This window comes from Camarhynchus parvulus, chromosome 1A, assembly GCF_901933205.1.
Source record: "Camarhynchus parvulus chromosome 1A, STF_HiC, whole genome shotgun sequence".
Lineage (NCBI taxonomy): Eukaryota > Metazoa > Chordata > Aves > Passeriformes > Thraupidae > Camarhynchus > Camarhynchus parvulus.
This window is the reverse complement of record NC_044586.1, coordinates 10,824,694-10,849,015: the sequence shown is the minus strand read 5'-3', so window position 1 is coordinate 10,849,015 and position 24,322 is coordinate 10,824,694. Positions and strand designations below refer to the sequence as shown.

The 24,322-nt window shown below is 42.8% G+C and overlaps 1 protein-coding gene across 1 annotated transcript in view; it reads left to right on the top strand.

Moving 5' to 3' along the window:
• The window catches only part of TMTC1 (transmembrane O-mannosyltransferase targeting cadherins 1), a 141,507-nt gene that overhangs the window by 45,923 nt on the left and 71,262 nt on the right, over positions 1 to 24,322 (top strand). Inside the window, exons 6-8 of the mRNA XM_030959317.1 lie at positions 7,775 to 7,856; positions 8,779 to 8,882; positions 19,997 to 20,186. Coding sequence (XP_030815177.1) covers positions 7,775 to 7,856; positions 8,779 to 8,882; positions 19,997 to 20,186 — 376 coding nt within the window. The remainder of the gene's footprint in view (positions 1 to 7,774; positions 7,857 to 8,778; positions 8,883 to 19,996; positions 20,187 to 24,322) is intronic.

Below are 24,322 nucleotides of genomic sequence, written 5' to 3'. Positions count from 1 at the left end.
AAATATGGATTTAAATTGCATTTTACATGTAGTTTCAGATTACAGGTAAATTATGTAAGAATTTTTTAAAATTCCAAACAAGTAGGTTTTGAAATAAAGCAATGCTCTTCAGGCTACATTTCCTAGTGGTTCAGGTGATCTTCTCCCTGCATTTCTTTGCAAATTGCATATTTCCTTCTGAAACCAGACTTTTGCTTACCCCTTCTACTTGTTTTACCAGAAATGCTCGCAGCTAAAACATTATGTGCCTCTCCAAGTGTTTCCAAAAGGTTTCTTTGGGGATGACCCGACCCCAAGTGATGATTTATAAAATATAATTCAGTTGAGCAAAGATATTTAAGAAAAAAACCCAACAACCCACAACTGAGCATTTGCCCTGTTGAGAGCAGCTTTTCCTGTAAATATTTTCTTTCTTCCCCTCCTTCCTCAAGTCAAACTCTGGACCAGTAAAATGTTTAAAATTCCTTAAAAAGTTGTTTCAGGTTTGGGATTGGAACCAGCTGACTCTTACCTATGCTTCTCATCAGTGCCTATCCCATTTTTAGGGATGACGCATGGAGTAGAAAGGAGATCACTAAAACCAGTGAGTCTCACAGACATTGGTTTCTGTGCCCTTTCGCTGCATATTTTTGTTGCTTTTTGGTTGCTTTTCTTTTTAAAGTTTGCTTATTGGCACCCTTGTCAACAGCAGAAAAGTTATATTCTTAATTCCCTAATTGGACATATATAATGTTAAAGCTACCATGGTTACTTCTGTAAATTAACAAATAGCTGGATCAGTGTGTGTTTAGTGACACGAAACCCTTTACAGAGAGCATCAAAGCAAGGCAGCAGGCTGCCACATCTTTTATGGCTTGTTTGTAAATTTTTACTGGGACACTTGATTCCCAGGGACACCTCAATAATTTACACTCATGATAACTGAGCCTTGTGCATGATAGGAGGATAACCTCCTCCTTTCTTCCCATAAAAGCTGTCAGGTAAGAGAGTATTTTGTGATTAGGGAGTGTTTTAGATACCGTGCAGACCTTGTGCTCCCTGCCTGTGCCAGCAGCCCCTTTCCTAAGCCTGGGCATGCAGAGTGATGTGGTGCTGTGCTTTGGGGGTGGCTGTGTTCCAGTGCTGCCAGACCTGCCCTGTGCACCCACAAAGGCAGCAGTCAGGCTCTTGGAGTCCTCGGTGGCTTTGGGTTCATCTGCTCCTGCTGGGCTGGTTCAGGGAAGGCACAGCTACTTTTGCAAGTGGAGCTGCTCTGGGAAAGCAGGGATTTTCCTGCTTCCTGTGCTTCAGTGCAGCTCCTCAGTGCTCACTGGGGACAGCAGGGAATGGAGCTCCAGTGGTAGCAGATTTTTTGGATACTGCCACTGGATCTCTGACAGCAGCAAAGGTCTGAATATTGCCATATATATTTTCCTGACTCATCTTTTTTCCCCTCTGTGCTGGTGTTCACAGGGGTCCCAGGACGAGGGAAGAGACGAGAATCTTGACTCCATGTTTCAGAAGGCTGGTTTATTATTTTATTATATATATTATATTAAAAGAAAATGATATATTAGAACTATACTAAAAGAATAGAAGAAAGGATTTCATCAGAGGGATAGCAAAGGAATAGAAAGGAATGGAATGATAACAAAATCTTGTGACTGACCAGAGAGTCTGAGACAGCTGGACTGTGATTGGCCATTAATTAGAAACAACCACGTGAGACCAATCACAGATCCACCTGTTGCATTCCACAGCAGCAGATAATCATTGTTTACATGTCGTTCCTGAGGTCTCTCAGCTTCTCAGGAGGAAAAATCCTAAGGAAAGGATTTTTCATAAAATATGTCCGTGGCACCCCTCCATTTGTGCCTGCCTTTCTTTCTCCTTTTATCCCCTCTCTTCCTTGTAACACATACTCACAGATCTCTTCTTCAGACACGTTTCCAGCCCTCTGCAGTCCAAGCAAATGGTCTCCAGGCTGGACACAGGCATTGCAGGAGAGAGTCTCCTACCTCAATGGCTCTGCAGGAGCAATGCAAGGAGAGTCTGATGCTGTTCCTCCTAGATGGTGTTTGGTAGGGCTGGAGAGCTGGGGAATTGCTGCAGGACTCTAGTGAGCATTGCAAATAGAGAGATCTTTTCCCATGGCTTGTCACGTGCCCAGAAACAGTCAGTTGTCGCTGAAATCAAAACCATCAGCACCTCTGCAGTCCCTCTACTAAGCAACAAATCCCTGCTCCAAACTGGAACCACTGAGTTTTCCCAATAAAGTGGTTTCAGAACTTGGTCAACATGGGGAAATCTCTCCAGTTGTTTTTTCAGGAAAAGCCAAACTGTTTTACCTGATACTTTTGAGGAAGAAAACAGTTTCAGCTTCACATAAACTCCTGGAAGAGAAAATTTTCAGCCTGAATGAATAAAGCTTGTCAAAAGCACAAACAGCTGTAAATAGGGATTTGTAGCTCAATGTGAGGAGCAGCCAAAGCTGCTATTAGTGCAGTTACTTGAAATATGTCTGTAGGAGCCTTTCACTGGACTAGGAGATGAAAAATGAGCCTGTGCCTCAGGTGTGTGTGGTGCAGGGAAAATAAAATGGCTGAAATCGTTGGAAGCTTGAAACTGCAGCCTTGGTGCTTTGGTTTCCTGAGATCTGGTGGATCTGGTGGCCATACTTTGGTGAGGTCTTATTTTTCCTGTTAGCCCTCCTCCACTTTGTCTCCTCCTTGAATGGGTGGAATGTCTGGTATGAGGAGAAACCCTTTTTCGTGTTCTTGGTCACATCTTTGATCTGCTAAGTGCATTTTGCTACTTTCCATTTTTCTCTTTCTATTCCTGATCCCTCACTGTGCCTCTGTCTCCTGCTCTCCCTGTTCCTCCCAGTTTTCTTCCTCTACTTTCATCCCACACAGAATGAAGTATGTACTGCCTAGGAGAATAAGGAAAAGCCATGAGTGGGATCAACTTCTCTGCTGTGTATGCCCTGCCCTTGCCTTCCCCAAAAACCCAATAAACGGCAAGAATTCCAAATACGGTCACAGTTGAAAATGTACACAAAGAATACGTGACATTATCAGTGAAAATGAGTTAAAACAGTTGTGACTTTCACAAAACCTCTCCATGGCTCCCAGAAGAGCCAGTAAAACTGCTGCTGTTTGTGTGTGTTTATGCATCTAGGTCTGCGTGGGCAGTGGTAGCTGGGGTTTGGGGCTCTCCAGGGAGATAAGGAGCAAGGATGCCACACACATGCTGTGGGCAAGGTCGTGACTACCCATAAAGCAGGAAGCAGGAGGGCTTTTCTTCTCCCTTGCAAAACCTGCAGCTATGACTGGTATTTTATTTCCCTTAACTGACAAGTACTTTAAGCAAGTTAAATATCCAGACGTGGTAGAATATATTGATTTTTTTTTCCCACTCAGTTCTTTTTACTCCATGATGGATTTTTTTATTCTTGTTTTCTCCCTGGGATATCGCACACACTTTCTCTTCAAGGGCTGTCCTCAACGAGGACTATAGGCTGAGCTAGGTGGAAAAGATACTTCTCCAATAAAAGATGCAGCTGTCTGGACAGATGATAAGGAAGTCCTCTTTAAGTAGGAAAGGTAAGGTGGTCTCTGTAGTCAGAATGTGGCTCCTGTAAAACTTCCTTATTCTCAGCAGAGGAGTCTGTCGAGCTGATTTAGGATTAGATGTGCATCTGTCAATGACCTAAAGCTTTGACATGTGCTTAGAATATCCCGTTCTAAGTTTAAAAATGTTCTTGATTAGAGGTGTTTTACTGTTATCAAGAATTAGGAGTAAGAGAGCAGCCTTGCTTTTTTATTCATCCTTCCAATATCTTCCTGTAGTACTTGGGGTTTGAAAGTGCTCATTCAAAACTCTGGCCATTGGTGGGAAGTGGATATGTTTCCTAAGCGCAGTATAAATGAGAGCAGTGATCCTCTCAGAGTGAAGTGACCTGGCCAAAACAATCTCTTGATACACCAACACTTGTTCTGCTGCAAACTTATATTGGTCTTTCAGACATTCCTGATGGAGAGTCCATCACAGATGTTAATTGTTTATTCGCTTCCCTTGAGAAAGCCTTCGAAGAGAGCACAGAGCAAGCTCACGTTTTGTGCCAGAGCTGAGTCAGCTGCAGTGTGGGATAAACCTGTTTCCAATAGTGGTCTGCAATAGCTCCCAGAGCCGTGGCAATGAGCAGCAGCTGAGGAGCTGCCTCACACTGTTCTGTAAGCTCGAGGTGCCTCCAATGGCACAGGCAAATTAAAAAAGCTGCCTGCTTCTTAGAGAAGTTTGTTTTGATTAACCCAGCGTCCATCTGGTACCAGCAAAGTGTATGTTCCTGTAAACTGCACCATATTGAATTTTACTGGGCCACCTACCCTGCTGTCTTCAATTATAAAGCCTCGGAGTGCCCTGGTGATGTAACTGATTCCAGGATGAGCTGTGCTTTTCAGGAAGCTGGGACTGCCAAATATCTGTCTTGGCCTCTGCTTGAACTGCACGAGAGAAGTCCCTGCATTATTAAGCTTTTCTTGGATTTATTGTTTGTTGTGATTCTGGTTGCTTTGGGAAGTATTCCTGAAAGGCTTTTAAAAGAGAGCAAGTAGGCAATTACATGCTGGGTTGCTTTGTGGGAAAGCTGGCATGAAGTGGAAGCAGAACCTCTGCCCAAATGGGCTCTTTTTTTGTTTAGTGAACCTGATGAGCTGGATTTTCTCCTCTAATTGTATAATTTTTTTAAGGAAGACCTGGAAGACCCACACCTTGAAATGATCACATACTCAGGAGGTAGCATGTTGCTGTGTGGTGCTGCCATCAGCACACTTTCCCTAACTCTGTCCCACACCCACTCTCGTGTGGGAGTGAATGTGTGTGTCTGTTTTGGCATGTTTTGGGCACCACAGTTGTGCTGGTTGGGGTGGAGCAGGTGATAGGGAGTGGTTCCCATGAACAGAGGGATGTTTGGCAGCCTGGAGAGGCTGGCAAATGTGTGGAAATGTGACCAGTAAATGACTTTTTACAAGACAGCTGTTAAAAAGGGGTATAAAACAGTTTAACTGTTAAATTAGTAATTTCTTTGCTTCTCCTAGCTAAATACAAAATTAAGAGCTTTGGCTGATCTTAAGGTTGTCTGAGCAAAGTTCATTGTAACCTCAGATATGTTTGCAAGCTGAGATTTTACGTGGAAAAAGCTGCTGCAATTTTACATGTAAAAAGGTCCTGCCTTTTCCATGCTGTGTGTCACTGACATTTAACAAACTTCCTCATCCAGGTCCCGTTTGCAGTTCATTTGGTTTCATTACGCAAACTGTGTATTGTTCTTTCACCAGCACCAGAAGTGAGATGTTTCACTAGCTACCTTTCCTGACACAAGTGGTAGCCCAGTAAGGTGCTTTGGGAAACTACCTGGTTCTTCTAAAGCTTTGAGGCATTGAGTGTGACCTGTCCTTTCATGCCACTCCTGCAGGTCAATCTGCTGGCTGGAGAGCAGGCTTGCTGAGCACTGAACCATGTTATCTTTTGTGGTTTCCAGACAGACTTCAGGACAGCAGCTTTCTCAAAATGGAAGAGTTTCACTTTTTAATTGAACAACCTGACCACAGGTGGCTTCTCTGGAGGAAGGCAAACACATGGCCCAGAGATGATGGCCACCTCACAAGTTTTGGGTCACTGGTGCGAGGTGATGCTGCTTCTCAAGGATGAAGTTGGCAGACTTCTTGACACTGATAAGTGCTCCTCTGTCTGTAACTGAAGCCTTGGAGAAAGAGCTGAAGTGTTCTTTTCCCAGAATAATTCTACCCAAAGCAAACATTTGTAATGGAAAATTCCTGCCTAAAGTGTTGCAGAGAGTTAAAAGTAAAAGCGAGCGAAAACAGGTTCTGGAAGAGTCAGGCAGTGTGATGAATAGAGGGCTCTCCTCTCTCCACACATAAAAATGTAAACAAAGTGCAACCAAACACTTCCTGCTGCAAATACAAGGGGGTTGAGTTTCATAAAGGGTTCCAATAGGGGACAAAAGCCTGGGGTTTGGTCCAAATGCTGTTAAAGTCAGCGAGAGGCTTTCCCTTTGGTTCCGGTGGGTTTGGAGCCGGGCCAAGGTGAGCACTTGAAGGCCAACCTGACCTTTCATGGGGAGACAAAGCTGAAGGCTTAGTTTCATCTCCTTGTACTTGCTGCAGCCTGATTAAAATCAGTGGGAACTCCAGAAACTTTGCACTTTGAGGCGTTCAGCCGTTGTAGACTAGTCTGACATTTAAGTCAGGTTTGGTGCTGAAATGTCAACATTTCACAGTAAGTAGACTCCAAAGACTGAAAGTTGTCTGGCTTGCTTTATGCTGTGTGGTTTAGTTCCTTAGTTTTAGGCATGGCACTTTGGGAAAGCTTTCTGAAGAGCAGTTCCTTTGTACAGAGCATCCAGATGTACTTCTTTCATCTTGGTAAATGCTGCCTCTGTTTCTTGCTGGTTTGTCATGGTGATTTTTTTCTGCAGTGTAATCTTTTCTTCATCTTGCCATGGTGACCAGGCTTGCAAACTTCCTACTTTAGAAAATTTGAACAAAACCCCAGATATTAAAGACTCTTGGCTGCATTAGGAGTGCTTCAGTCTTGTTTTCTCAAAGACTTGAAGGGTGGAAGCAATCAGGTGATAGACTGACTTAAGGAATTTGGAGCGGAAATAAGATGTGTTTTATATGCTCCATGTTCACAGGAGAAACATATGAGGATTTCATGCTTGGAAAGGTAGCTTGCTTGAAGGTGTTGCAATACAAACTGCAGTTTTTGTAAATAATTTAAATAGAGTATGCTGATACTGACTGTATGTTATACAGAAGAACCTGCAAAGGTTTTCCTTCTGAATTTATTTTGTTGACTTGATATTTATGTCTTCTTAAAATAAGTTGCCATTTTTTTCAGTAGTTTTTTTACCTACTATATGCTTAAAATATTCCAGTTGTCTCTTCTGTATTTCTTTTTGTTATTGCTTTATTACAATGATGGAGCATTTCTAAGCTTCAATAGACACAGAATTATCATGAAATTAATGCCATGGATATGGCACTGTTTGTTATAGTAAGAAAGTTCCTTAGACTTTGGCAAGTGCTTCTATTCTATATTAAAATAAATGCGTAGTTTTGGCTCCAAATACAGTTTCATTTCACTCATTGAGAAACAGGAAGGGTTTTATGAACATTCCTACAACAGTATGCCACGTATGTGTTTCTCTCTGTGCAATTAATTATCATAGCACTTTGTCAGCAGGCTTGTGATGAAACTTTAGCGTGCAGAATACGCTCCCAAAAATGCTCAGAATCAGCTCTACTAGATAGTTATTCTTCTCTCTAGAGACTGAGGAGAGAGCTGGGAACAAGGAGATTTTGCATTTTAATCATAGTCTAAAATTGAATTGCTCTGTTTGGGTGACCTTTTAAAAATACGTCTCTGTCTGGTCTTCTGGGAGTCTGAAGACAGCAATCTCACTGAGACACACCTGGAATTTTTCTGAGGATTAAGGGGTTAATTGAAGATTTAAAAACAAACAAACAAAAACCAAACCAACAAACACACCAAAACCAGATTTTGATGGCAAAACTGCAATGTATTATGGTATGGATTACTTGAACTAGTCTCAGTATTTTACTTATGTGGAAAGACCTTTGAAGAGTAGGAGTGATGTCATTATTATTGTATTTAGGGTGGTTAAATCATTGTACATGTTTTTCTCCATTTGAAAAATGAGTTAGTGTTCCAAAGTACTTCAACAAACATTTGTTTCCTTGTATTTCAGCTACCTGGCTGCAAATAACAACCAGAATTTCTTAATTACTGCAAGGCCTTTTTTGAAGAGAGCTGCTTTGGTGATAAGCTACGTAAGTATGAATGGGCTTGACCAATAACAATGCATAGTGGTATCCCAAAAGACTCAGAAAGCTCACATGGTAGATCTTAATACAAAGTTAGGCTTGGGAATTAGTCTAGAAAACTTCAGCTGCGCAGAAACAAGAATATTACTGTGTTTCCACTTCAAACCTTTTGATTTGTAGTGGCTGCCCTTGCAACCATGTAATCATCTTCAGGTATTTCCTGCCCTAAATACACAGGACTCTGTGGCACTGGGCTGCCCTGTCAGTGACATGCTGTTAATGCCAGTGCAGGTAAGAGTCATAAGAAAAACTGCTTGATGTGCTCCACACAGGACTCAACACATTGTAGAGGAGAAAACAAGCACTTCATGGGAATGTTCTGGGTGTGCAGCTTCCTGTGCTGCTCCAGGAGCCAGATCCCCTTGCTTGTCCTTTGACAAGTGGTTACCAGAAAGGTAAAGGAGTGTGGAAGCTTCAGAAATCCTTCTAGGAATTAGGATTGCGCAGCATGAGAAGCACTGATGGAGCTTCTCCTTACACCTATGCCAGCATGGATAAATGATAAGAACTTTTAAGACATAACCCATGATTTTCCCCTCTGCATTCAGGTAGAGGTGAATAGCAAAATTCTGCAGTCTACACTGCAGCAGAGTGACAGATTTGTCCTTGAGCATGCTGCCCTTGTGGTGGGTACTGAGATGTGTGAGTTGCTGGCAGTAATGCAGACACGAAGGAGGGACACACGAAGCCACAGTGTGCTCTGTGCTGAGGGTTTGTCACCCTGTGTAAGGTGGCAAACTTGAATTTTGCCTAAACTGCTGAGCTGACTGGCTTTGCACAGCATGGAGAGCTATCACAACTAAACATTTGCTGGAGGCCTTAGCTCTCCTTAGTAGTGCATTGCTAACTGAGATGTTCTTCTTTTAAGGTGATCCTCGTGCTGTATTTCCGCCTCTGGATAATGGGAGGTTCCATGCCAATGTTTTCAGAGCAGGACAATCCAGCCTCATTCTCACCATATTTACTGACAAGGTATGATGACAGCAGTCAAACAGAAGCTTTCAAAAGTGTGGTCTTGATGTTACATTTTCCTACACTGAAATGGTTTGCAGATGACAATGAAAAAAACCTGTTGTGTTGCCTTAACTTAGTTCTTCATATTGCTCTCTCTCTCTTGGAATAGAAAGCAACCAAAACTATTTGAACCCCAAAGCACATTGCAGGTCCTGTAGGGTTGTATTACAGGTGCTTTCTTACTGAAAAATATGTGCTTATTTTTATGCAAAGCCCAAAGAATATAGTTTAGTTGCCTGAGAACAGGACTGGAAAGCCCAGTAAGTGAGGCATAATCCTAAATCTTAGAACTGGCTGCTCCTGAGATGTGGGATGGAAGCATGCAGAGTTTTGGCTGCAGCTGAAGTTTGTATAAAAAGGGGGTGACCATGCTTCTTGGTGTAATATCAGTGACTGAGCAGTCAGTGTGGATGGGCCATGAGTGTTTGCTCTGTTTAGCTACTGAAAGACACTTTGGAGCCTTCTGGAGGAATTTCCTGATGTCTCAAATGAAAATGGGAGCAGTCTTCTTGTGTGTCAGTTCTGGCTTGCTGGCTCCTCATTCCAGCAGTGAAATTTCAGCTTAGACAAAGGTTAAGAACAAGCAATCCTTACTCAACATCTGCTGCAGAATTGGACTGGATCTCATTTGGGGAACCTTTATGATAACGTGGCAACAGCTCCTATTACCATCAGGGCTAAAAGTGCTTCCAGGAAGCACATTGTCTTGTTTGGAAGGCTCTGACGTGTTTGTTTCTGGTGGAGTTATTAATACCAGACTCAGTGCAGCACAGCATGAAGGATTTGCTGCTGTCCCTTTTTGATATGTTTATGCTGAGATGGGGGTCACCGGGTCACAAATGAGCCTGGCCTAATTTCAGTTACCTCTTCTGTGCCGCACATGTTCTTTTGTGTGTTTGTCTCTTTGCCTCCTGTAATGACAGGGGAGGGGTTTCTAAACCCAAAAGCTAAGTCATTCTCAGGGTATGAAACTGTGACTATTGTTGCCACTGGCACTGTGGATTTTATTAACAGCCTTAGGAAAAACAAGTCAGAGTGCTGCTGGCTGAGGTCCTCCCTTGGCCCCAGCAGCAGCCCCAGCTTCACCTGCAATCCAGCAACACCTACCCACTCCAAACCTAATTAAGGAAATCCATTCCAGTAAAAAGCAGTATTACTGTTCTGAAGGGATTCTAAAACCCTTTAATTATCCCAGCTCTTCCATTTCTGCTGAGCTTGATCTTAATCCTCATTTTAGCCAATTTACCCAGAAGGCTTTATCCTCCATTCAGGAAACCCAACCCTTCAGCAGGTCTCAGTGTCAGTCCTGCAGGTGCACTGAGACCCAGTGATCATCTCTGAGCTGACAGCCCATGATGCACCCTCTGACTCTTGTATTGGCAGCAAACCTTCTCCTTCCTCCTCTGTCAGACCCAAACTGTAACTCTCATCTGAGACTTTATCTTGCCGTGGTCAAAGCTGGAGCTCTTGCTGCCCAACTGGCCTTGTGCCTCATCCCAAGTGCAGGACTGGCATGTCAGGTGGAGCTAGCAAGGTTCAAGTGACATAGGTGTGGTTTCCAGGAAGGTTTAGGAAAATGGTTCTGCCCCTCTATTCTGCTCTTGTGAGATCCTTCCTGGCACATTGCATCCATCTCCAGGGTCCTCAGTACAGGAAATACATGGAGCTGTTGGAATGAATCCAGGGGAGGGCTGCAGGTGTGGTCACAGCTCTCTTCACAGAGAGCAGCAGGCACAACTTCCCCAGGATTTTTCCTAGGGAAGGCAGTGAGAAATCTCAGAGAAAGAAAACAACTCTTACCTCTATTTGCTGCTCCTGTTGTTTGGCACGTGTGGAATGTGTTATGGAGATTGTTTACCAAATTTGTTAATTTGAACTCTGGTGATGGTTGTTTGGATTGATTGACCAGTTAGGTCAAAGCTGTGTCGTGACTGTCTGTAAGGGGTCAAGGGGTTTTTCTTTAGCATAGAGTATAGTGTAGTATTACTATGTAGTATAATATAGTATAGCTTAATAAAGGAATTGTTCAGCCTTCTGAAATCACTGGAGTCATTGCAGGTTATTCCCCAGTTGGAGGACACCCTGCTACTATACTGCAGGAGCATTTGTATTTACAGTCCAACTTCAGAGAAGCTCCTAAGCAGGGTGTGTTCTTCACCTGGGGACAGCTACAGTAGCAGCAGCATGTGAAGAACTGGTGTGGGAAGCTTTTAACAAGGTCTTGAAGGCAGTAATTAGGATACAGCACTGAATCCAAGATGTTAACTGCAAGCTGGGTTGAATTGGGAAGAAGGCAGTGGAAGAGCGAAGTTTGGTGTTGAGACCAGAAACTAAAAGATCTGTTTTGGGTAGTGCTCTTGAAGTGATTAGTAACATCGTTACTGTAGTCAAAGCAAGGGTTAGAGTCAGGCAGTGGGCAAGTTGTTTTGTAACTCTGAAGATTATTTAGGTCACAAATGGGAGTTTTTTGTTTTCAAAGAGTTGCCTTTATTTGAGCTGGAAGTGTGGTTTTTGTGCATGTCTCGCCAGGGTAAATGTTATGCTTTTCAACAGAGCTGAAAATTATTCTAAGACTTGGCCAGCTCTGTGGGACTAGAAGGAAGGCTGATAACAGTGGAATAAAACAGAAAAGCAGTAGTTTGGAAATGTGTGGCAGCCTTTTTGAAATTCATGAAGTTAGATCTGGAGCTGGGGTCTGGGCTGACACAGGCTGAACCCAGCGGAGCACTGTAACTTTGGCAGGGTTTATTGGGACCACCATTAGCGGTAGGAGTCAGCTAGGGGGTTGAAAAAGCAGTGACTTGTGAGGTCAGAATCTGTGATCCCTTAGAGCTGATATAGCCTGCTGTACAGGACTGGGGTTATGAGGGGTCTGTGCATGTAGAGCTCAGGGTGTATCAAAGGAATCTAAGAGGAGACAGGTTCCAAGCAAGCCAAGGAAGTGACACACAACAGGCAGCTGAGCTGGGAGCTTCTTCCTGCAGGACACCAGGAGTGTGCTGAACATTTATGCAGGATCAAAGAGAAATTTGCCAAGTTGAAGTAAGAAATCCAGGCTACTAAATATGCAGAGACCACATCCAACTCAGAAACTCCAACTCATCCAACTCCCCAGCTAGGAACTGGGGGAAAGTTATCATCCTTCATGCTTTACTTGGCATGGGCTTCTGGTCACTGCTGGATAGACCTTTGATGTGGCTCAGTTTGGCCCTAGAAAATGCCTATGTGTTCTGTGTAACTTGTCTCCAATCTTGGACAACACAAATGTATAAATTAAAGTAGACAGATAATAATTTGTTTAACAATTAAAGGGTATAATATGCTGAAATAATGACAGTTTTTCAGTTTTTAGAAACAATCATCTGTTCAGCATGCTCACTAAATTACTATTGTTAAAATTACCAGCGATATTCCTAAATACCTCAAAGCTTAGGGGCACAAATGACAGCCACATTTCCATGGCCCTCAGTGTGTTGCTTGGCAAAGGTGGTCTGAGAAGATGGGATGTGTCTGTCATTGCCTTTCTCAGTGGAGGCAGAAATGAAGGTCTTGGGAATCCTTCTATTCCTAAGCCCTGCCATGGAAGCTTGTCCATCCAGGCTGTTGTGCACTGCAGGATGCACTGTCTCCAGTGGCCTTACCTTAAAGAACACAGACTTAGATCTCAAAATCTGCAATGGGTAAGCAATATTGCAGATAGAAAAACCAATCCCAAACCTCTGTTCAAACATTCTTGCTTGTATCAGACAGAATTTGAGGGAGAATGCAACTAGAAAGGTTTTGAGGGCTACCCAGCTTTATGTAAACAGTGTACCAAAAGTGCAGCTCCAGAGTCAGGAGGGTGTTGAGTGCAGGGCTGACATGCTTCAGATGTTTTGCACAATGTTTTTTTCTTCTGCCTTTCTCGAGGGGAAAGAAGTAGGAGGCCTCTGGATAAACAGATTTTATTACCAATACTGTGGCAAGGCAAGGGAAAAATCCATTGTGCAGCATGTTTCAACCTGTGTGAAACAGATTGAATTTTACCTGTAATTTCTAATTAAAAGTCTGTTTTTTAAAAAAGCTTTGTCTTTGGGAGTCAAGTTACATTAATTTCTGCTGGCATTTGCCTTGTGATCTCTGGTGGCTGATCACCCTGGGCGTGAAGCAGGTTATTTGTGGTGCTTCCTTAAATAGTTAATGCATTTCTGCTAGGACTGCCTTGAGATAACATTGTCCTGTGCTTGAACTGTTCTCTCTGTAAGCTGGCTTTCTGTATTGCTTTGCTGTTTCAATCAGGTAAATGAGAATTCAGTGCTGCAGAAAGCTGAAGAAGTGCTTATACATAAAAACTGGCGCATAATCCTTTTCACCGAGATTTATGACTGTTTTCTGAGCATTGCATTTAATCATCCCAGTTGTAACTTCAAAGGCAATGAACTACCAAGAGGGAAACCATGGACCTGTGCTGGGAAAATGGGTCCCTGTGCCAGCCAGTTCTGCCAAGGAAATAGAAGTCAAGTGTAGCAACTACTTTGATATGGAGTTTTCATGGACCTTAGGCTAGAAAATAGCATTAAAATAGACCCCTGTGACATACCAGCTCTTAATCAGGCAGGCTGGCACACGCTGCCTGGGTGGTGAGGTTCTGCCTGGCTTGTCAGTGCTTTCTCTTGTGTGCTCAAAGGTGTTTAAGCTCAGCCTTATGTGTAATTCCTGCAGGCACCCAGCAGTCAGGGATCACTTCTAACAAAAGAGAGAACAGCAGTGTTGGTAAAAATTCCTGTCATGCCTACCCAGGGGCCAGACAGCCCAAACATTAAACATAAACTGTAGTCTTTATTCCAGTGGGTGCTGGGATTTGGGGAAGGCCTGGCTGGAAGATGGTGCTCCAAAGCAAAGGCCACCCTGCAGAGAAGGTGGCGCTCCCAGAGCCACAGGAAAGATTTCAGCATCTCTCTCATCCAAGTGTTCTTGGTGTGATGGACAGACCCTGGCAGTGCTGCTCTGCGATTTGATAGGCATTTCAATGGGCTGTGGTGCTTGCTGCAAGTGCTGGTTACACAACAAGCCTTCCCTGCCAGAGTCTGTGTCTGAATTTGCTTTCTAAAATCCTTGTACACGGAAGGGGTAGAGAGTGGCCAGTCTGTGAGGCAAAGCAGCGTGCCCAGAACATGCCTTTGGCTCCCACCAGCACTGGGTGGGCAGTGCTCTTGGATACAGTGAGCCATTTCCAGAAACATTGCCCCAGCAGGTTTATGAGGTCTGGTTTTTAGTTTCTTGAGGATCTCAGAACCCTCCATCTGCTGTTTGCTCAGTGATCCTCTCCTGAAGCAATTGCCTGCTGCTGGGCTCTGCTGGTGAATTTGGGCTGCATGACTTGCTGCTGTTGGTGAGGAGCTGAGGGTCAGGTGTGATCACAAGGCATGTCCTCACCCACAGCACACTCAGAGGGAAAACACTGTGAGGTCAGTCCCAGGTTTTCCAGCGCTGAGATTCTGACAGGGGGCTTGGGTTTCACTGCAAACTCAAAGGCTGTTTTACATTCTCCTGGAGAATTTGGTATTTTTCAGATTCTTAGCCAAAGAGTTGAAACAAGTGAGAGAGACAGAGTAAAGCTCTTCAGGCAGTGTAGCTGTAGAAGACAGCATGTCTGCTTTTCCCCATGTCCCTGGTGCACACAAGCCCACCTTCCAGAGGAGTTACCTGGCTGTTCACCAGGCTGCAGCTCTCTGTTTATCCCTATCTGCCTTTGCTACTCCTGTCCTCTACTGATTGGCAGCTCTTTTCCCTAAATGCAGAAGGTTTGATGAAAGGGAATACACAGATACTTTTGTATTTACAAGTATTTTCTGTCTAATACTCACATTTGGATGTTAAATGGAATTTGCCTGTCTGCTGCTTGTTTGTGTAGTTTACTCCCTATCTCTGAACGAGCTGGATAGACAGAGTGGGAATTTTTTTCTTCTCAGGCTCTGAAAAGAAAATGTTCAGGCTGACAATATACAGAGCAGAAAAATAAACTTGTGTGGGAAGGTGTGACGGGACTGGGAGTTCCCTAGGGGGAGTGTAAATATTACAATTTGAAGGCAATACCTGAAATATCACCACCTGCTTATAATTGCAGCCACATGTGTCCTAGGAGGGCATTATTGTGAACTGCCTTGTCGAACACACTTGGGTTTAGGGCTTTGTAAGAGGATGAAGAGAGCCTTGAGCTGAAATCAGTTCAGTTGTTAATACAAATGAGAAGCTCTTTTCCCTAATAAAAAAGCTCTTCTTACCCTTATAGTGAACTGAAATCTCCCTGAGTGCCTGGCAGTGTGCAGGTCATGTCAGAAGAGCACAACCACAGGTTCTGTGACTTCTGAAAGGGCAAAAACTGTATTCCTGCTTCTGTTTCACATCCCCACCTTTTTTCCCCCCATAAAGAAAGATCCTCCCCCTTTTTTTCCCCCAAGTACTAGTTAAGTGCAATTACTACCTGCTTTCTAGACAGGTCCATTTTCCCCCAACCAGGAGAATGGTTTGCCTCTGCTTTGCTAAAATCCCCAGTGCTGGGAGATGTTTCACTTGCAGGTGGGTACCCTGATGGGTCTTTGTGGGTAGGGCTGTCTGCCAAGGGATGGGATGGGCTGGCTCAGAACTGAGTGGCTGGTGGGTTTGCAGCACAGTATGCACTTAGAAAAAATAATATCACTGTTATATATACATGTAATCTATAAGATATATGTCTATAATAATATGTATAATATACATATAATGCATATATAGATATGTAATATACATATAATGCATATATATGTATATATATTATATATAATACAATATAATGCATATATATATAGATATTATATATATAATATACATATAATGCATATATATATATATTTTTTATATATATATATAAAATCACTGTTATCTTATAGGCCCCCACTTTTCCATGCAGCTTTGGTGGGACATGGTCAGAGCTTTGTGATCCCTCTTGTAGCACGAGTTTAGAAAGAAACCCATAGTCCCTGGGTGCTGTGGGGAGAAAGCTTAAACTGCTCCAAAATCAGAAAAGACAGGAAACGCCTCACAAATGTCTATAAATCTTGTAATTTTTTTTACCTAGTCTCACATTCCCTGTGCTCTGATTGCCTGGGTTTGGCAGAGCTGAGATGAAGGCTTTTCCAAGCTCCTTGGTCTCTATTACAGCAATTCCTCAAGCATTTTCCTGTCATATTGTTATGGCTTTGAGTAGTACCCTTTTGCATTCATTTTTGCAGCAGAAACAATCAGTTCAGATAGTTGTTTTCTGCAACAAGTTCTAGATATGAATCATCCTGTATTTATCTCAAAGCATGCAACAGAACATTGAAACTAAAAAAAAAATGAAAGCTAAACAAACTGGATTGCCATGACTACACTGGCTACCTACAGGAGGAACTGTGTTTTTCTGAGCATGCCAGAGATGATGACAACTGAAAAGAACACTTGAAACCCACTGAAATGTGGATTTCCATGTTCATTTTGCAAATAAAAAAAATGCTGCAATGCAAATGCTGTTACCTGGCCTGGGGGAAAACTGTTTGCCAGTTAAGAGGCAGAATCTTCCAGTCACCTCACCTGTAATACCCTGATTTTCATGGGATTAACTGAGAGAGTGGTAGACAGGCAGGGCTTTTTCTCCCTTGGAATTCCAGCAGACACTAGAAGCAATATCAAGAAGATCATTAATTTAAAATGTAATTCACTCAGTCAACTAATTAGAAGAAAATACTCTTGTTGCCATTTGCAGGTAGGCTGCTGAAATGTAATTAGTTCCTGGAGTGATTTCAGAATCTTCAAGTCTTTTCAAAATTTGCAAATTAGTTCCTTGAGATGTTGGCTTTGGTAAGAGGTTTCTTCCAAACTTTCTCCTGTGTTTAGCTTTCTCCTTAGTCTTGTGATAGGAGAGCCACAGAGATGTGAAGGAATATCATATGCTTTTGAGAGCCATAAATAAAAACCAGCCCTGGATTGTCAGTAACTATTATTAGCATCTTGTTATTTTTCTGTTCCTAGTACACAGAATAGCGATAGTTTATAAATGCTTTATTTTGTACAGCCATCCATCATATTCAAGGACAGGCTACCAAAGCTGAAGGCATATCCAAACTTCTGCTTGACTCAGAGCCTGCTGAAGGCTTTGTTTGAATGCCTCCAAAAGTCAGGCAGTGCCTCCATGGATCTCAGGTACCTGCTGAAGTCACATGCACCTTCAGAGAGGGATCTCGGGCTCTGCCAGGAGATGTGGCCCCAGGAGGGTGTCTGCAGAGGCCAGCCACACCGTGACTGTACACTGGTGGTGATGATTGCCACAGGCTTTAAAACATTTCACTGCTGTTGGAAGAGAGTATTTAAGGGCTAATTGTTGCCATGGTGGAATGGAGCAATGGTTCTCCTTTGGGAGCTGCCTCTGGCAGCAAGCTGTGCATGGAAGACTGAAACCTCACGAGCACTTGGGAATAGACACTTGTTCACAAACCTGTCCTCGTCAGTCAGTGGCCTGGAGTTGTCTTCCCATCTTCAACAGCAGCTTGTCCTGCCTTTCCAGCAGAAATGCATTCACTCACACTGATCTGGCAACTCTGAATACCTCTGAAATTAAGTGGACTCAATTTGTTATGGCAGCAAACTGTTTATTTATTCTATGCTGTGTAAGGATCTATCAACTCCTGCCTTATCAGTGAAGTTGCAGAAAAGCAGCTAGTCTGTCCTTAACTGCAGTGCTGCAAAGATCCCAAATGTCATCTTGTTCCTTCCTACCCAGCAGCCCAGTCTGAGGAAGCAGGGGAGGGTTTTCTGGTGTGTGTTGTGGCTTGCATACAAACTTCTATGAATATTGTGATGCCTGTTGAAACTGTTAATATATGCCAAGGCATAAAAGGACACTCCCTCCAAAAACTGGGCTCTCCTAAAGCATCAAGTGCAAAACTAACTCAGTGCTTCTGGAAATCCTGTCAAATATACACACACATTGTAGTAACAATATCATATGCCATGACATTATCCAGATTCATCTGAAGAGACATGCTTTTGTTTTAACAATAAAGCCAGAAATGGATCTCAGTTTGGCTTTGAAGTAAGTAGCTGTAAATAAATGCTGGCAGCCTTTTCCGAGCTGATGTGTTGAGGGTGATGGAGAGGTGTGTTTTATTGTGGCTGAGCAGAGGTGGGTCAGGCCACACATAATGTCACGAGTGAGTGCCTTGGTGTGATTAAGTCTCAGAGGATTTTGTGTTGCTGTGTTTCTCTGTAATGTGTGCCAGAAGGGTTGGTGACTGGAAAGCACATTTGTTTCTTTAGAAAGAGTGAACAATCAAAACTTTAAGAATCATTTGAGCAAAATTAGGTTATGTTTTTGAGGGATGCTCTCTTAAATAGGAACTGGCTTTTTAATCGCTGCCTCTGTTAAGAGAAGATTGATTTTCTTTCTTTCCCTTTTGTTTAGTACCTCAGGGTGGGAAGGTGAGGAAAGTGCAGGGGATGGAAGAGAAGTGTATCAAATGGCTGAAAACCTTAAAAATGTGGGAATATTCCACTTCCCAGAATTGGGAGTTTACAAGGATCTGTGGGAAAATGAGAATGTGCCTCTGTGACTGTTTACAATGGCACATTCCAGCTCAGTAAGCCTCCTTGCTTTTGGGTCACTGTGCTGCTGGAGATTTGTTTTTTGGATGAGAAGAGAAACTGATACCCTCACTTTGTAGTTATTTAAGTATGTTTTCACAGAAATTCAGGGCCCAACACCCATCTGGGAGCTTCCTGCCTGGAGTCACACTTAGCTTCAGTGTCCTACCATTCTACCACAAATCTGATGTTGTAAGTGCTGTTGTAAGGGGCTCCATTTTTACCACAAAGGGACATGTTTGTAAGTGGCAAGTGAGACAATCCTCTGTCTACATGCCTTGACATTTCTGCCATCCTTTGTTACCATTTTAATAAACCTGCAAGGTACCATGGCAACTGGGTGTGATAACAGCTGCCGAAGCAGGCTCAGATGGAAGAAATCCTATGCAGGATGGAATGTAATTTTTTCCTTTTTTTGGTGCTGTGTACAATTTGGACTATTACATTTGCAAGCAAAGGATGGGTTTGTCTCTTTGAAGGCTGTCACAATTTTACTTGGTTGACTTCACAATTACTGGAATAATCAATCTACAGTCTCTTGTACTTAAAACTATTTTGACTTTAGATGCACTTTTTGGCAAGTAGATGCCAAGAAGCAAAAGCCTGGGGCAGAGAGGGATGTTGGTTTGATTTGGTTTTTTTCTTGTTTTCTTTAACCCAGTGGCACACATGCTGTTCTTTTTTAGTCCTTTGAAAGCCCTGCATACTTCCCAGAGGGGAACACTCTCCCCATTTCCATTCCCCATTAATTTCCTCTCTATTGAGAATAACAATTATTGAAGATTACAACAATTTGAAATCCCTACTTGCCCATCACTTCTGTGGCACATCTCATGCAATCTGGCCCCAGCCCTAAGGGACTGTGATGGGATCAGCTAAGAATCACTCTGCCCCTCCTTTCTTCTGTATTTTCTCCCTGTTCCTTGATTTGCAAAGAGAAAAGAGAGAAGTGTCTGACTTTAATCACTCCATGTTGTGCAGATAGAAGAAATCCTAAATTGTAAGTTAATTGTTATCCCAGCTAAAGGGATATTTTGTATTGCAGCAGTGATGCAGTGAAGTGTGTAAAAGTTCAATATATATGTATGTACCTGTGTAGTTATTAATTTATTGTTTAAACTGGCAGAAAGTCACTTCAAAAATCTAACATTCAAATGCGAGTTGAAGTTCTGTTAGTTTTCCAAAGGCTGGTGCATAGAAACCACGTAAGCATTGCTGATCTTATGTTATTTCTTCAAATGACCTGTTAAAGTGCCCCTCACCTATGGAAGCATCTCTGTTGACAGAGGGATGTGGTGCTGCCTGTTGGTGCAGCATTGTTGATTAGTTTTTTTTGTTGTTTCCTCCTCCCATGTGGTATGTGGTAAATGCCAAAGGAAGATGTTTCCTGTGCTGGCAGTCATTCCATGTATTACCTGACTTGTTTTCATTTGCAGGTTTTTAACTTATTCCTACCTTCTGGCCTTCAACGCGTGGCTGCTGCTGGCACCGATCACCCTGTGCTACGACTGGCAGGTCGGCAGCATCCCTTTGGTGGAGTCCCTCTGGGATGTCAGGAACTTGGCCACGGTGTTCCTGCTGCTGGTGATGACATTGCTCAGCCTACACTGCATTGCTGCATTCAAGGTAACACCAAAAGCTGTGCAATGCAACCCAAAAGAAAAGAAATAAAAAAGTCTATATTTTCCTAGTCTTCAGATGAGATGGTTGGTAAGCACATGTTTTCCTCTGGAATGCATTGGAGTGAGGTGAAAAATCATTCCAGTAATAACTAATGCAGGCAAGCTCAACTGATGAAAATGTCTCTCTAGCTGAATGTCTCAGTCTTTAATTGGTCTGATTTGAGGGCAGAACTTGGCCCAGACTCCCGCATTCAATTATTGTTAATGATCCAAACCCCACTGAAGTTTTTAAGCATCTCTGCCTCTCCCATAATCATTAAGCTTTTTGTCACTTACTTCAAACAGGACTGGGAACTGTCATTTGCAGAGCCTTTTGAAAATAAAATCGATTCCTCTATTTGCACTTTTGCTGTGCTTCTAAAACCTAAACATTGCATACATCTTGATGAGGAGATTTTTTTTGTCAGCAGAGTAATGGAATGTGGGAAATCGGAAATGACCTGGAAATTGTTCTCTAGCGTAAATAATACAGTTGGTAAGCCATACTTCCCAATTCAGCATTTCAGAGGTACCATTAATCATATTGCAGGAGTGAAAGTGAGGTTGTATAAGCCTTGTCAGAAGTCAGATATGCACTTCCATGGAAGGGTCTTTTTTGTGGATCATAGGGAGTTAGAAGCAGTTTCTCTTTCAGCTGAGTTGTGGAAGCTTCTTTAGGAGAGGTGTCAGTAGTCACTTTGGAAATAGTACAAAAGTTTCTCTTCCTTAAATGTGTGTATGGCTGAAAAGCATAGTTGAAGGGTGTCAGGCTTTTAGTACCTGTTATGCTAAAATGTACAGGTCATGTACATTTTCAGTCTACCCTGGCAGTCTTCCCTGTCCTCCTGATAAGAGACAGAAAATGAACCAAAACAGTTTGAGACTGCAGAGCTATTAATTTAGATAATACATTCACAGATGCTGTATGGCAAATATGGGAAAACACCCTATTAGGTATTCACCAGTTCTACCTGCAGGTTGTGCATCATCTCATATTCATCCTGCCTTCATTACTCACTGCTAGAAATATTCAGAACTGTTTGTATTAGACCTAATCCTGTTCTCAAGAAAGTTAAGGATAAAATTCTCATTAACTCAGTATTGAAGACTTCTGAAAAATCTTATTCCATGTTCATTGAAGTTTTGTTTGCTTTTTATTTCTTCTCCTGCTGTCAGAACTATATGTAGGATTAATACTGTTGGTTTTCTTGAAACAGATTTTATTGTATTTTTATTAACTTTTTTTAAAAAAACAATTCAGTCTGGATTTATGAATACCACTGTTTAATTTGAAACTGCAAGTTGTAATTTTTTTGTGAGAAGTTCAGTTTTGCTCTTGACCACTGTTAATGTTCAACAATATGAATTTTGCCCTTTGGTCACTGAAATTTAGGCACTGAATTTGGGCTTTGAAATTCATCTTAAAGATTCCTTTGTGTTTATCCTTGAAAACCCCAAACACTGAATGAATTGGACCTAAAGTGATTTGCTTTGGTATCCAGACCAGCAAAACTAGAACCATCCTGGCAAAGTGCTCTCATGAGCACTTGCAGCCTCCAACAAACCTGCTGTGAGCATGGAGCTGGTGATGGTTCCTGGGATCACCTTGGATGTGTTTCCCTCAGCCTTTGGTATAGAGTCACAGAAGGGTTTGGTTGGAGGGGACCTCTAAGACCATGCAGTTCCAACCTCCCTGCCATGGGCAGGGACACCTTTCACCAGACCAGGTAGCTCAGAGCCCCATCCAACCTGGTCTTGAACACTTCGAGGGATGGAGCACATGTACATACATAATTAGAAGTATAATTGGAAATATTTTGCTTTTCGGGAAATTCTACATTTCTGGCGCTATTTTTTTGTTTTATTTTTAACAATTCCCACAATCTCTGAATTGTGGTACTGCCCTTCAGTGGTATGAAGATGGTTGTGTTGGGCTGAGTGGTATGAATTACCGAGGAAAGCAAACAGGAAGCATCACTTTTCCTAGAAATAAATGATGCCATTTGACTTCAAACAATCCCTTTTATAACAGGGAGAGGGGAGTTCAGGGCACATGAACTGCAGGCACAATTCATTGTATTGGGGTCTTAGGAAAGCATCTTTCCAAATGCAGTAGCAGTGGCTTTTATAGGGCATTGCTTCCCCCAGGAAGGACCATCCTTCAGTCAAGCCCCAGACGAGCTATTACTCAGTGCTTTACAGCTTAGAGGCTGCACAAGATCTATCAGTTGATTTCTCACATTTGGTAAAGTGTAAGATGTTCTGCTTTCTTTTGGAAGCACACGGAACAGTCTTAGCAGCCATTTTTCTCTCCTTTTTCATTGCAAGGTCTCACCTGGAAGAGGTAGCTTGCAATTTCCTAAGGAATGACTGTAGAGTGAACAGGCATGCAGTCTGTGTGCCTCTCTCTCTAGAGTGTAGGTGTGCAGGGGTGAGAGAGAACAAAACCTCGTATTCATTCTCAGTGGCACCACTGCTTTCCTTTCTGCAGCGCAGAGAATGGAAATGCTAGAAATTGTTTTGGCAGCAGTGAAGACATTGGTCCAGTGAACACTGAACTGATTTTCAGTGGCAAGAGGTGATGTGTGTGCATCCACAACACAGACTCACAGGAGACTCACAGAATGTTTTGTGTGGACTGTAATTGGAGAATGCATGGATTGGATTTCTGCCTTTGTTGTCGTTGAATTTTAACCAGGGCTAATTTGTTGACGTTTGTGATTAGGGTAATAACTCCGTTGGGCATGTATGTGTGGTGCTGATAAAGGACATCTAAGGCACAAAGCTTTCTTGTTTCATTTTGTGAACGTTGTTATACCTCAGAACGAGAAGGAACAGTGGGAGATTTCTACCTGTGGGTGCTTTCTTTGGAACACGTCTGTTACTAGATGGGGATTTAGTGATGGAAACTGCAGAAACAAGAGAAAGCAGCTCTCCAGTTTGTTGGGAGAGAGAGGCCTCCCTTCTCATCCTGCTTGTGCACCTTCACTGTTGTCTTCCTCTTTACTTAATGAGGAGTTCAGTTAAAAAATTGGCTTTGTTTACTGGGTATAACTTCCATTCTCTGGGCTGTTTCTCTTGTGTAGTGTGAATCCCTCTCACTTACCAGCTGGAGAGCTTCCTGTGAACAGCTCCCCAAGCAGGACTTGTTCTGCTCAGCTCTTTGCAGTGAGTGTCCTCACACAGGCTTCAGCAGTGTGCTGGGGATGTGACAAAGGCTGGGGGTGCTATTGAAAATGCCTGCACCCTGGAGGGATTTTAATAGTTGGGGAAAGAGAGGATGACATTTATTTATTGTTCATTGTCAAAGATAGCCTTGGCTATGAGGAATGGTTGTGGTGTGACTTCCAGATGGATTACAGAGGTGCCAGGAAATGGATGAGGCATTCTCCCAGTGGATGTCAAGCATGCCAGTCACAAGGTCAGAAAAACAATCTGGTGCTTCAGAAGGAGGCCGCTGGGGTAGCCAAGGGCCCATGGCACTGCCTTTCTTTGCTGGAAGATACGGGGAGCACCTGGTGAACTGCAGGGAGGACAGTTCTTGGCATTATCATCAGGATGACAGTTATTTCTTTGACATGTCATAATAATTCAATGAGCATGAAAGGGAAGACCCTTCAGATGTTTGAAGCTCCACTCTGCATGGCATTTTTAGGTCGCTGCCTAATGAGCAGCTTGTCCCACAGTTTCAGCTGTGAATGTATGTGTGCAGAGCACGAGATGGATGGGATTCCATTTTCCCTGTGGTACCTGACATATGGAGGGCTGATAGTGGGAAAACTCGTGTGTGTAATGGGCTAATTCAGAGGGGTTATCTGGAAAACTGACTTCAAGCAGTGTCTTTTGCACCTGGGCACTCTGGGGGAGTGTGGGAGTGTATTGCACCTCATACTGACAGCCCTCACACGTTTGTGCTCGTGACCAGCATTGTAAAGGTGCCTTCTGGTGGTTCTCAGCACCTTCTGCTCGTTCAGCGGGAGCACATAATGATGTGCAGCAGTTTGCTCATGTCCGAGGAGGGAATGCTACTAACGTGTCACATCAATTAAAAAAATATATCTACATAATATACTATAATATATATAATATATCTTATATATC